The sequence below is a fragment of the Xyrauchen texanus genome, chromosome 6 (genome assembly GCF_025860055.1).
Source record: "Xyrauchen texanus isolate HMW12.3.18 chromosome 6, RBS_HiC_50CHRs, whole genome shotgun sequence".
NCBI lineage: Eukaryota > Metazoa > Chordata > Actinopteri > Cypriniformes > Catostomidae > Xyrauchen > Xyrauchen texanus.
Window position 1 is genome coordinate 50017157 of NC_068281.1, and position 13611 is coordinate 50030767.

The 13611-nt window shown below is 38.8% G+C and overlaps 2 protein-coding genes across 3 annotated transcripts; both read right to left on the minus strand.

The window, feature by feature from the left end:
- Window positions 1-1406: 1406 nt before the first annotated feature.
- On the minus strand, window positions 1407-3302 carry LOC127644864 (gastrula zinc finger protein XlCGF49.1-like). Its single transcript, XM_052128272.1, has one exon. The coding sequence runs from the start codon at window positions 2769-2771 to the stop codon at window positions 2163-2165; it is 609 nt and encodes a 202-aa protein (XP_051984232.1). The 5' UTR covers window positions 2772-3302; the 3' UTR covers window positions 1407-2162.
- A 39-nt stretch (window positions 3303-3341) lies between these two features.
- LOC127644845 (zinc finger protein 501-like) lies at window positions 3342-10014 on the minus strand. 2 transcript variants are annotated; one of them, XM_052128246.1, is made up of 4 exons: window positions 9728-10014; window positions 9469-9561; window positions 8931-8969; window positions 3342-4443 (listed from the first exon to the last, which is right to left on the minus strand). In XM_052128246.1, the coding sequence occupies exons 2-4, from the start codon at window positions 9551-9553 to the stop codon at window positions 3347-3349; spliced, it is 1221 nt and encodes a 406-aa protein (XP_051984206.1). In that variant the 5' UTR covers window positions 9554-9561; window positions 9728-10014; the 3' UTR covers window positions 3342-3346. The 2 variants fall into 2 exon arrangements, with proteins under 2 accessions (XP_051984206.1, XP_051984207.1); XM_052128247.1 differs by lacking the exon at window positions 8931-8969.
- Window positions 10015-13611: the final 3597 nt, after the last annotated feature.

A 13611-nucleotide genomic window follows, 5' to 3' on the forward strand; every position in this document is an offset into this window, starting at 1 on the left:
CTCTGGTTAGTTTGATCGAAAGGCTTTGCAGTGGCAAGATAAGGGCAAGTACTTGCTTTAATTCGACAATTTAAATGACAATTAATTGTGAAAGCCCTTAACGAGACAATTGTCACAGCCCTAAAACAATTAAGTCATAATCGCAATTATTTGTTTGACAATTAATCGTTAGCCAAATTTCATAATCATGACACCCCTAACGCCAAATTTTACTCAGTTTTGGCGCTATATTAATAATATTATATAATATTCATAATTCTTATGAAATAATAATTAAACAATTTCACCTCAGGAGACCCCTGGTACTCTTCAAACTCTGCCTGTACTTATAAAGCAATGATTTAATCCCAGGGTTGGGAGGGTTACTTTTGAAATTTATTCCACTACAGATTATAGAATTCATGCTGTAAAATGTAATTTGTAACATATTTCATTAGATTATTCAAGGTCAGTAATTTATTTTAAATACTTTGGATTACTACTTCAGCTTTTTTTCACTTGTTTTGACTATAAAAACTCTGCCAGTATAGAAAGACAAATTTTTTTTTTAAATACATTCTTTGAAAAACAATTCTTTGTTTCTAAAACAAGATAAATCAAACTGATCTTGTTTTAAGGATTTTTAGATATTTTTACAGGAAAACAATACAAAAATGATTATCAAAAATAAGATTTATGCCCTAATAACAAAGGTCTTACTAGAAATAAAGAAATTATTATCCAACGTGAATTTTATTGATGAAAATATGTGATTGTGTCGGGTAACATGTGCATGTAAAATGGCTAGAAGTAGTATTTTAGCTTAGTGTAAATCTGACAATTTACACAAGGTTTATTTCTATTTCTTCTACTCCAAACTTATTTCAAACGTACTTCTCTGTCTGCTCGTATGAATGTAACACATCATAAGAAAGTTTTTCACTGCTGTTCAAATGCACTTTGGATCACATCATTTATATGTATAAATGTTTCCATTTGAAAGGACTAAATATTAAATTAAACAAATGACAATAAAATTAAAAGTAATCCCAACAGTAATGAAAATACTTTTTGAATGTAATTGTATTCTAATTACCAATGATTTCAATTGTAACTGTAGTGGAATACAGTTACTTATATTTTGTATTTTAAAGTATTCACGTACATGTATTTCATTACTCTCCAAGCCTGTCTAATCCTGCTAATGTTAAGTAAACAAGCGTTGAAGCTTCCACAGATAATCCAGGATTGTGTCAAATCATATTCAGCTTTTCAATAATCCTTGTACCATGATAGTTTCAAAATCAAATCTTTAGATATAAGACTATACTACAGAGTTGTGATACAATATTGAATCCCTTTGATTTTACTTGAGTAAATGTAACTTCTGTGCTCATTAAATAGGCCACACAAAACAAGTTTTGGCTTCTTTTTTTATTTTTGACAATTACATGATGTACAATTGCCACATTACAAAAACGGTATGTGTCCATGGGCTATAAGACAAGTAAACAGTTCAAGGAGTACACCTGGACACTGCTGGCAGATAGGATGTACCAAGCTTCTTGGCGAATTCACCACAGTTCTTCTATCTATTTAGGCTGTCTCAATTGCTTTCGTTACTTTATGTAATCCCAAACTGAATTGATGTTCAGTGGGGGGCTCAGTGGGGCCATGACATCTGTTGCAGGGCTCCCTGTTGTTCTATTCGAATCTTTTCTATTTGCAAAAGTAATGTTTGGGAGTCCAAAATGTATTTTTCCTATTGACACAAAAAAGCTGAAGATATAAATATCCATCTTAAGACAAATGTTTTAGTGAAACATCTTAAGTGCTTAAAACCTTTGCACAGTACTGTAATTAATACTATTGCTACACCTAAACATAAAAAACATCCCTGCACAAATGTTGGCATTTCACAAGCAACTTTGCTCACTGACAACTTTGGATTTTTAGGAGACAGAAGAACGCTTTATCGTCCAAAACTCTTTCCACATGAAGGGCAGAGGTGTGGCATCTCCCCATTATGCACATTCTCATGTGCTTTGAGGAATTGTTAAACTGTAAAACTCATTCCACCATTTGAGCACATATAATGTTTTTTCCTTTATTAATTCTTGTGCTTTTTCAAGAATGTAACTCTAGTAAAGGCTTTCCCACACTCAAAGCACAAATGAAGTTTCTTACTGAGGGCATGTGTAAGGCTTCTCTCCAGTGTGAATTCTTGTGTGAACCTTAAGGTTTCCTTTATGTGCAAAATGCTTTCCACATTGAAGGCATGTGAAAGGCTTCTCTCCAGAGTGAATGCTCATGTGATACTTTAGGCTTACTTTATGAATGAAACTCTTTCCACACTGATCGCATGAGAAAGGCTTGTCTCCAGTGTGAACACTCATGTGACACTTTAGGCTTACTTTATAAAGGAAACTCTTTCCACACTGATTGCATGTGTAAGGCTTCTTTCCAGAGTGAACTTTCATGTGAGTCTCAAGGCTTGTTTTAAGACTAAAACTCTTTCCACACTGATTGCATGGGAATGGCTTCTCTCCAGAGTGAACTCTAAAGTGACCCATAAGTTGTTCTTTAGATGTGAAACTTTCTTGACATTGAAGCCAGGTGAAATAAACTTCGGCTCCAGTTCTTCGCCGTCTTTTTTGTGAGAAATTTTCAGTCTCTGAGCTACTATAATTTTTATCTTCAGTTTTGAATTGAGGTTCCTCATACTGATGTTTCTCCTCCAATGTCAGTTCTTGACTTTCCTCTTTCACTTCCATCAGGTCTAAAATGAACATTTTAAATAGTTAAAATTAAATTCAAGAGAGGCAAATGTCACATGAACAAAGAATGGAGACTCCAGATTAATAATAAAAAAGCAACAATCCATTTATATGTAATTCATAATTTTTGTTATTTAAATCAAAATCTAATTTAGGACATGTACACAGTGTTCATTTAAGATCAGTTTTTCTCAATCCTTTCCTGATGGACCACTAGCACTACATATTTTGTATATTTCCATTTTTCAACACCCAGTTAAAGGGCCTCCAGTATTAATCTTGGGGTAGATTTCATCCTAAAAGTGTGCAGATTTTGAATATGCACAAAACTTTTCATATTTATAAAATTGAGGTTTCAGAACCTCTACAAAATGATTGGCTTTGAAGCTTCCACAGATAATCCAGGATTGTGTCAAATCATATTCAGCTATTCAATAATCCTTGTACCATGAAGAGGTTGATAGTTCAAATCAAATCTTTAGATATAAGCCAATACTACAGAGTTGCGATACAATATTGAATCCTTCATTGAATCGGCCATAAACTTGCACACTCCTGAGTTGGACTGCAATCAAAACACACAGTAGGAATTAAAATAAAGGGAAAGGTTTCCCTCCAGAGTGAACTCTCATGTGATTTTGAAGGCTTGCCTTATGAATGAAACTCTTATCACACTGATGGCATGTGAAAGGTTTCTCTCCATTGTGAATTCTGATGTGATCATTAAGATTGTCTTTATGTAAGTAACTCTTTCCACAAAGATGACATTTGTAAGGCCTGTTTCCAGAGTGAACTCTCATGTGATACTTTAGGCTTGCTCTATGAATGAAACACTTTCCACACTGATTGCATGGGAAAGGCTTCTCTCCTGTGTGAACTCTCATGTGATACTTTAGGCTTGCTCGTTGAATGAAACTCTTTCCACACTGATGGCATGTGTAAGGCTTCTCTCCAGAGTGAACTCTCATGTGAACCTCAAGGCTTCCTTTTTCTATGAAATGCTTTCCACACTGAAGGCATTTGAAAGGCTTCTCTTCAGTGTGAAATCTTATGTGTTTAATAAGGTTGTCTTTATGTAAGTAACACTTCCCACACTGATCACACTTGTAAGGACTGTTTCCAGAGTGAAAGCTCATGTGATTATTTAGGCTTGTTCTATGAATAAAACTCTTTCCACACTGATCACATGGGAAAGGCTTCGCTCCAGAGTGAACTCTCATGTGATTCTTAAGGCTTGCTTTAAGACTGAAACTCATTCCACACTGATCGCATGGGAAAGGCTTCTCTCCAGAGTGAACTCTCATGTGATTCTTTAGGCTTTCTTTTTTAACGAAACTCTTTTCACACTGATCACATGGGAAAGGCATCTTTCCAGAGTGAACTCTCAAGTGATTCTTAAGGCTTGCTTTATGACTAAAACTCTTTTCACACTGATCGCATGGGAAAGGCTTCTCTCCAGAGTGAACTCTAAAGTGACCCATAAGTTGTTCTTTAGATGTGAAACTTTCTTGACATTGAAGGCAGGTGAAAAAAACTTGGGCTCCAGTTCTTCGGCGTCTGTTTTGTGAGAAATTTTCAGTCTCTGAGCTACTATAATTTTTATCTTCAGTTTTGAATTGAGGTTCCTCATACTGATGTTTCTCCTCCAATGTCAGTTCTTGACTTTTCTCTTTCACTCCCATCAGGTCTAAAATGAACATTTTAAATAGATAAAATTAAATTCAAGAGGGACAAATGTGACATGAACAGAAAGAATAGAGACTCCAATTTAATCACAGTTAAAATTACAGTGTGATTCATAATTCTTGTTATTTAAATGTACACAGTGTTCATTTAGATCAGTGTTTATCAGTCCTTTCCTGGAGGGCCACTAGCACTACATATCCCCTTTTCAACACCCAATTAAAAGGCCTCATGTATAAAACTTGGATTTCATCCTAAGATTTCATCCTAAAAGGCAAGTGTCGCTGAGAGGAAATGCTTGCAGTTCCCCAACCCTCTTGATGGAGATGAGCGCAATCAGGAGGGCCGTCTTTAAGGAGAAGGCTTTCAGCTCGACTGACTCTAGCGGCTCAAAGGGGGCTCTACGAACGCCCAGGCTCTGAGGAATCCAATTATCAGGTCATGTTTCCTCAAGGACTTACCGTCCACCACGTCGTGGTGTGCCGCTATAGCGGCCACATACACCTTCAATGTGGAGGGGGACAGCCGCCCCTTCAGCCTCTCCCGTAGGAGGGAAAGCACTGACTGAATGTGCATCTCCCTCGGGAAGAACACCAATTTGTGAGCAAACGCCACTTCAGGGCAAATATCTTCTGCGGGCCGTCGAGGGGCCAGACATTGAGATTCCAGAGGTCTGAGCACTGGTGCCAGATGGTGCCCCGTCCCTATGAGAGGAGGCCCTTCCTCAGGAGACGCAGAGGCCCTGTCACGAGGAGCGTGAGGCTGAGTCCTCGTCCTCCCTGACCTTGCACAGGATCTGTGCAAGTAGACTCACTGGGGGGAACGTGTATTTGCGCAGCCCCCAGGGCCAGATGTGTGCCAGCGCGTACTTCCCAAAGGGGGCTCTTATCAGGAAATACCAGAGCGGGCAGTGGGAGGATTCCCGGGAAGTAAAAGGTCCACCTGTGCCTTGCCGAGTCGACTCCAAATCAGCTGGGTCGACCTCAGTTGCTGCTGACTCCGGATGAGGAGACGGTGGGCAAGTTGTGGCATGCAACTAGGACGAAAGCCGCATTGATGGTTTTATATACGCCACTGTGACTGCGTTGCCCCGCTGGACCAACATGTGCTTGCCCTGGATCAATGGCAAAATCCTCTGCAGGGCGAGCAGTAGCGAATCTCAAGACAGAGCTCCAGAAATTCCATCAGTATGTGGACTTTGCAACGAGAGGGGCGAACACGCTTGATCTTGTTTACACAAAAACCCAGGCGCGTACTGGGCGGAGCTCCGCCTCCACATCTCTGTTATGCTAATTCCAGCATCCAGACCGCTCGTTAGATGCACAAAACCGCTCCAGAAGCAGGTGAAAACCTGGCCAGCAGGAGCCATCTCTGCTCTTCAGGACTGTTTTGAGTGTACTGACTGGCACATGTTCAGGGAGGCTGCAACATATGGCGTCTCTACCAACTTGGAGGAATACACAGCATCAGTGACCAGCTACATCAGCAAGTGCATTGATGATGTCACCTTCTCCAAGACCATCACCACACACTCCAACCAGAAGCCGTGGATGACTGTGGAGGTGCATGCGCTCCTGAGCGACACGTGGCACATGTGGCAAGGCATCCAGGCCATCACCAACTACAGGACAACATCAGTTGCCACTTGCCTGTGACAAAGATGCCTCCCTTCCAGATGCGCTGAACGACTTCTACGCTAGGTTTGAAGCACAGAACGAAGTGGTGGCGAGGAAGACCACCCCTCCTCCCAACGACCATGCACAGTCTTACCATGGCTGATGTGAGGAAAACTCTACGTAGAGTCAACCCATGGAAGGCTGCTGGACCAGACAACATTCCTGAAAGAGTACTCAGAGGATGTGCAGACCAGCTGGCAGATGTACTTACCGACATCTTCAACATTTCTCTGAGCAGCGCCGTCATTCTAATGTGCTTCAAGGATACCACCATCGTCCCCATGCCATAGAAGTCTTCAGTGTCCTGCCTCAACGACTTCATCATGAAGTGCTTCAAGAGGCTCATCATGAGGCACATTAAGACCCAGCTGCCCCCCTCACTAGACCCACTGCAGGTTACGTATCGTCCAAACCGTTCAACAGATGACGCCATCGCCACCACCCTCTATCTGGCCCTCACCCACCTAGATAAAAAGGACTCATATGTTCGAATGCTGTTCATAGACTTCAGCTCAGCATTCAACACAATTCCTCAGCACCTGATTGGAAAGCTGAACCTGCTATGGCCTGGACACCTCCCTCTGCAACTGGATCCTGGACTTCCTGACTGGGAGACCTCAGTCAGTCCAGCATCTCCACCACCACCACCACACTGAGCACTGGGGCCCCCCAGGGCTGTGTGCTCAGTCCACTGCTGTTCACTCTGCTGACTCACGACTGTACAGCAATGCACAGCTCGAACCACATCATTAAGTTTGCCGATGACACGATCGTGGTGGGTCTCATCAGCAAGAACGACAAGTCAGCATACAGAGAGGAGGTTCAGCGGCTAACGGACTGGTGTAGAGCTAAGAACCTGTCTCTGAATGTGGACAAAACAAAAGAGATGGTTGTTGACTTTAGGAGAGCACAGAGTTACCGCTCTCCACTGAACATCGACGGCTCCTCTTTGGAGATCGTCAAGAGAACAGTATTCCTTGGTGTTCACCTGGCAGAGAACCTCACCTGGTCTATCAACACCAGCTCTATTGTCAAGAAAACCCAGCAGCATCTCTACTTTCTTCGAAGGCTGAGGAAAGCACATCTCCCACCCCCCCATCCTCACTATATTCTATAGAGGGACTACTGAGAGCATCCTGAGCAGCTGCATCACTGCCTGGTTTGGGACTTGCACCATTTCAGAACGCAAAGCCCTGCAGAGGATAGTGAGGACAGCTGGGAAGATCATCGGGGTCTCTCTTCCCTCCATCAAAGACATTTACAAAAAACACTGCATCCGCAAAGCAACCAGCATTGTGGATGACCCCACACACCCCTCACACAAACTCTTCACCCTCCTGCTGTCTGGGCTCACATGGCCAGACTGTGTAACAGCTTCTTCCCTCAAGCCATCAGACTCCTCAATACTCAGAGACTGGACTGACACACACACACGTGTCCTGAGTTGCACTTTAATTATTGTCACTTTATACCTGGCTGCTACCTCAATAACTGCTATGTGCATAGAACACTATCTCATAGTATGTTATGTTTACATTTGGAAACTGTCATCTTTTTGCACTACTGTGTACTGGTCGGCACTGCACTGTCTCTCACTGTGCCTATTGTCCTGTTCATTTTTTGTAATTTATTGTACTGTCCCGTTCTTTTTGCACACATTTGCACGTGCACTTTATATAGGTATGTTATTTAGTCTGTGTAGTCTCATGTGGATCTGTGTTTGTCCTATGTTGTTTTATGTAGCACCATGGTCCTGGAGGAACGTTGTCTCGTTTCACTGTGTACTGTACTAACTGTATATGGTTGAATGACAATTAAAAAGCACTTGACTTGACTCCTTACAGTAGAAATTGTGAGCGGATTGTCATGTTCACTGTTGTCTTTTGTTTTTGTACTGTTATTTTGAAGTTTAGTTTAGTTCCTGTTTGGTTTTTTGTAGTCCTCTGTAGTTTCTTTGTATCATTGGTGTTCCCCTGATTGATTATCTTTCCCTGATTGTTTCCTCCAGGTGTCCCTCATTCCCTTGTTTGTTCCCTCCTGTATTTAAACCTGGTTCTTTGTTCAGTCTTTGTCGATCGTTGTTGGATGTTGTATGTGAATGTTATGGTTGTTTCTCCTGCCCGTGGATGTTTTTCACGTTCATGTTGTTTTCCCCTCATGGATATTTCTTTGTTCCTGTTTGTTTGCCCTCACATTGATTTATAATAAAGAACCTGCATTTAGATCTCCACTCCTCGTCTTCCTTCATCTGCCATCGTAACAGAACGATCAACCAAGACTGAACAAAGAACCAGGTTTAAATACAGGAGGGAACAAACAAGGGAATGAGGGACACCTGGAGGAAACAATCAGGGAAAGATAATCAATCAGGGGAACACCAATGATACAAAGAAACTACAGAGGACTACAAAAAACAAACAGGAACTAAACTCAACTTCAAAATAACAGTACAAAAACAAAAGACAACAGTGAACATGACAGATCTGTTATGATGGCAGATGAAGGAAGACGAGGAGTGGAGATCTAAATGCAGGTTCTTTATTATAAATCAAAGTGAGGGCAAACAAACCTACTGAGAAATATCACGAGGGGAAAACAACATGAACATGAACAATTTGCATGTTTCCATTGATCATGGTATAAATAAAGGAGGGCTTGTAATTTACTTGGTCTGATTATGGTGAGGTTATCTCCCCCTGGAATCCACACCCCAGAGCCCCGTATTTACATTGCTTTATTGAACACATGCTAAAATGTACTGTATGTTTAAAGGGATGGTTTCCCAAAAAAGGAAATTCTCTCATCATTTACTCACCCTCATGATATCCCAGGTGTGCATGACTTTCTTTCTTCACTAGAACACATTTGAAGAAAATTAGAAAAATATATTAGCTCAGTAGGTCCTTAAAATTATGTGAATGGACATTTACGGCAGTTAATGTCTTCTGAAGTAATGAAAAAATTTGAAAAAATATTAATATTTAAGTACTTTTTTAACTATAACCCAATGCTTCCGGTAAGCCTCACGAGAGGGTGATCTTTGGATTTAAGAATCGAAATCGTTCAAATGAAAATCTTGATGCATCGGAAAATCCCATATTTTTACCCAACCCTACAATCAGGTGTGTTAAAGTAGACATCCAATATGTACTATGTTAATGGTCCAACAGGAATGGATTGAGAAACACTGATTTAGATGCATTTTCCTCTGTCTGTCCCTACATTATTCAACTGTGTTATTTGACAGCTCCTATGATTTTCCAAACTATTTTGACCAAGTTATAACTGCATGAGGCTTTGTTGCATTATGTTCCTCAGCAGTGATTAATGAAGAATCAAGAATGGACACAAACCTATTTGTTGCTCAGTATCTTCATGTTTCAATCTGCAGGGTTCTTGATCACTCACGTCCACTCTCTCTTCTTTAATAAACTCCATCTGTAGGCCTACAATAAAGTGTCGCGCAGATTTCAGTTAAAAAACCTCAAATTATTCCTGCTTGTACAGAAACCTTGTTTTCACTACGTTTATGTTGGTGAGATTTATTAGCCTAAATATCAACTCGCATACTTCTAGTGCGAACTTTTGCGCTGTTTACGATGAAGTACGTACTTTATAGGGTGTACAGTCCGATGTAGGATATTTCCACTTGACTTCTCCGTCTGTCTCCCCTATCCACACAGGAAAAACAACGGAAACGCTATTTAGACAATTGTACATCTACCAACTGAAAAGATAATTTGTCGTGTTTAACATGTTTGTTTTCTAAACAGGTTCCGTGATTATGTAAGGTAGGAACTTGGACTCAATTAAACATGTTGTTAAAAGTGGTGCTTAAAAAAACGAATGTTTGTGGTTGTTTATTGTTAGCCGATTATTTCTCCCAGTGTGCCGCCATGTTTGCGTGACGTCACACACCATAATCATGTGTGTGTGTGTGCGCGCGCGCGCGCGAGAGAGAGAGCTTTAATATGAAATATGATCACTGATAAAAAAAACAAAAACTCCTGTAGATTTCTAATAAGAGCCCTTTACTAAAAAAATGTCCCTCAGGGATTTAGTCCAAAAGTGTGCACATTTGGAGAAAAACTTGTGAATTATCATATGTTTAAATAAAAACATATATAAACCTATTTCTATTTTTACCCAAAATGGGCCATTGCCTAGCATAATGGAGCGCTAAACATTTCAATATTAAACCGTTTCATTCATACTCGAAGACAGAGGGCGCCCTCTCATAGAAAGCCCAAAATTGACCATTTTATTTTTATTTTATTTTATTGATGCTCAAAACAGTACAAAAGTAATAACAGTTAACAACAAAATACATGAAAAAAGAGAGCAAAAAACAAAACTAAATGCTGGTGGTGCACATAATATAAATGGTACATATTGACAAATTATGAGAATTACATGACACTGAAAAAAAGGAAAAGATTTGCAAACAGAATGTTTTTAAGGCTTTTTTGTTCTTAACATTGAAATTAGGTATTTTTCAAATTCTTTCATAAAAACAAGAAATAGAGGTGTAGCATTTAGATATATGAATGTGGAACTTGGCGAGTAACAAGATCTGATTAATTACATAAAATTAACCTTTTTTAGATTGATCATAATCAACAATGCCTAGTACCACATCTTCCCAATACACATTCATTATACATTTAATTCCTAATAAATCCTAAAACATCTTGCCTGAACATTTTAGTAAAGGGACACTACCAAAAAAGATGAACTACAGTTTCGTCAGAGTTGACACAGAAAGAGCAACTGGAGGAAATCTACTTTTTGAACTTTTTTAAGTAGTAGTTTGCAGGGTAGCACTTATTAATTATTTTAAAAGAAATCTCTTTTACTTTATAGTTAAGCTTCCACACTTTTTTCCAACAGATATTACCTACTGCATTATTCCAGTAAGCAGTCGCAGGTGGTAAAGTAACAATGTCCTGCTGGAATAATGAACGGACTGATCTATTATTATTTATGTAGGGTGAAGCAAAACACAATTTACCAACAGGAGTATTAACCAAATTCAAAGAGACTGGAAGTAGAGATTGAGTATCTCTTAATAAAACAAGAACACCTGATGGGATTGAACCTATAACTACAAATCTTTGGGAGAAACAAGAAATGAAAACAACAACCCATGAGAATTGATTAATTGACTGACTAACAAATTATTTTTATCAAACCAATTCTGAAAAAATATAAAATATAGATTTATTCTTGTATAAAATATTACAGTTACAGCCAAAAGTGCCTGTTTATGAAAAGCAGATAATGTTAATCTTTCAATGTTGTAGTTACATAACAAAAGGAAATCAAGGCCACCAAACTGAGAAAATATATAATTGGGAATAAAGTTCCATAAAGACCCTGGGTTCTTTCTAAACTGTTTCAACCAATTAATTTTAAAGGTATCATTTAAAGTGCTAAAATCCAAAAAATTAAGACCACCCTTTTCATTAATGTTCATTACAACAGATTTTCTAATATAATTAATTGAATTTTTCCACAAAAAATTAAAGAGTATCTGGTCAATAACTTTACCCAACTTTGGCTCCAAATGAACAGATTGAGCAGCATAAATAAGCCTTGAGAGGCCTTAAGCCTTTGTAAGAAATACCCTACCTTCCAAAGAGAGATCTCTTTGTAGCCACTGGTTAAATTTCTTCTGAATTTTACTGTATCCAAAAGGGGTTGAAAATTATAAATACATCTTTCTTTTTGGTCCTGCGCTATATGAACTCCTAAATAACAAACCTTTTCTTTCACAGGAATATCATGATTAAAGGGGTCATTGCAGTTTTTTATGGCCAAAAGCTCACATTTTTGAATATTTAAATGCTGGCCCGAGGCTTTGGGGAAATACTCAGTCAAATTTATTGCCAAAGGGATCTGCATAGCATCCCTAAGATAGAGTAGTGTCATCAGCAAGCTGACAGATGATCACCTCTCCTTCAGCAATAGCTAATCCTTTCAGATTGTTAGTTTTATATGAGTACAAAGAAGCTGAGCAGCAAGAAGGAAATGGTACAGTCTCTTTGTGAAATGGGACAGCCCTGCCTAATTCCCTTTGAAATTTCAAAACGGTGGGTTGCATCCACTGATCTATATATATATATATAACTGGATTGCTCATGATGTCACAACAGTGAAGCTACTGCGCCGCCATCTTGGTATTCCCTAACGTTCTGTATTCCTATGGGTCTCAATGGGAAATCGTCTGTATTGGTGAGTAATTTTTACCTATCCAGTCACATAAAAAAAAATGTTTTATGTCTGCATATACTGCATCACAATGCAATCTTCCTAAATATGTAATTCATTATTTATTTTGACTTTCATTTTTTTCCCCCTGCTTATTCTAAATGTGAGCGTGTTATGTTACTCTTTATTGCAGAAGCATTACGTTCAGCGGCGCACGTGCGCACGTGTTTCCCGGGCCGATTTCTCTTCCCAGTCCAGCCCTGACAAGGAGCACATGGATATTGTTGAAGATAAACAAGGTAAGTTTGCCGTTTGGATTTCAATAAACATTGCACTGAATGTTAGATAAAATTGGAATTGGTTTGCAACAGGAGGAAAAGCTGTATGAGGAGACAGTTGTCAGCCTGGCTTCACTGAAGAGCTGTTTTAACAGTAAAAAATATTATACTATCTGTTTTTATTTGCAATGAAGATACTTTTGCAACATGCAGTATAAGTCTCATAAAATTACTGTGTTTCAGATAGTATAATATATAACATTTAATATTAATAGAAAAGTTGACCCAAATATGTAAATTCTGTCATCATATACTCAACCTCATGTCCTTCCAAATCCACGTGACTTTCTTTTGCAGAACCCCCAAAAATTTATTTTGTATTCCATATAAAGAAAGTAAACGCTGAGCAAAATAGCTTGTTTTGGTCACCAATGGCTTTCATTATATGGACAAAAACATTTTTTAAAATGTCATCTTTTGTGTTTCACAGAAAAAGTCCTACAGGTTTGGAAGGACATGAGGTTGAGTAAATAGCTGTGCGTAAGGTCTTAAGTTGGGGTATAAAGTTCAAGGCTTCGTAACTACTAGTTAGTTTGTAACTAAGTCGATGCTTAATTTGGTTGCTCCACCTGTTCTTAAAGTCTTAACTAGTAAGATGTTAACTCTCCGAAAAAGTGATGCATAGTTGCATAATATGACGTTTACCTGCATTGATCTATTAAGCAGCGTTCATATTTGTACACAGAAGTATTAAATGTCCATGAACTTCAATTTGATTTTGTTACGGTTGATGTTCAAACCTTGTTTGCTCACGTAACTGTCACTGCGGACGTCACAAGAGCAGCTCTCTTGAGAAACATATTTTGATAATTAAGATATTATTTTAATTATTTAACATTTTATACTTTTATATTTGACTGTCATTCATATGATTTTGAAGCCTGAAAAGGAAATCATACCCTTATTTTATTGTATGACTCAAGCTTGTAAAAATTTGTATAAATGAAT

What these genes read in the sequence shown, in the direction of transcription:
- LOC127644864 (XM_052128272.1), bottom strand. Translation starts at nt 2,771, where the DNA reads ATGTTCATTTTAGACCTGATGGAAGTGAAAGAGGAAAGTCAAGAACTG.
- LOC127644845 (XM_052128246.1), bottom strand. Translation starts at nt 9,553, where the DNA reads ATGGAGTTTATTAAAGAAGAGAGAGTGGACGTGAGTGATCAAGAACCC. An exon ending in AGATACTGAGCAACAAATAG is followed by an intron (nt 8,970 to 9,468) that starts GTTTGTGTCCAT and finishes AATGTGTTCTAG; the next exon opens with TGAAGAAAGAAAGTCATGCA. An exon ending in ACACCTGGGATATCATGAGG is followed by an intron (nt 4,444 to 8,930) that starts GTGAGTAAATGA and finishes TGTTCATTTTAG; the next exon opens with ACCTGATGGGAGTGAAAGAG.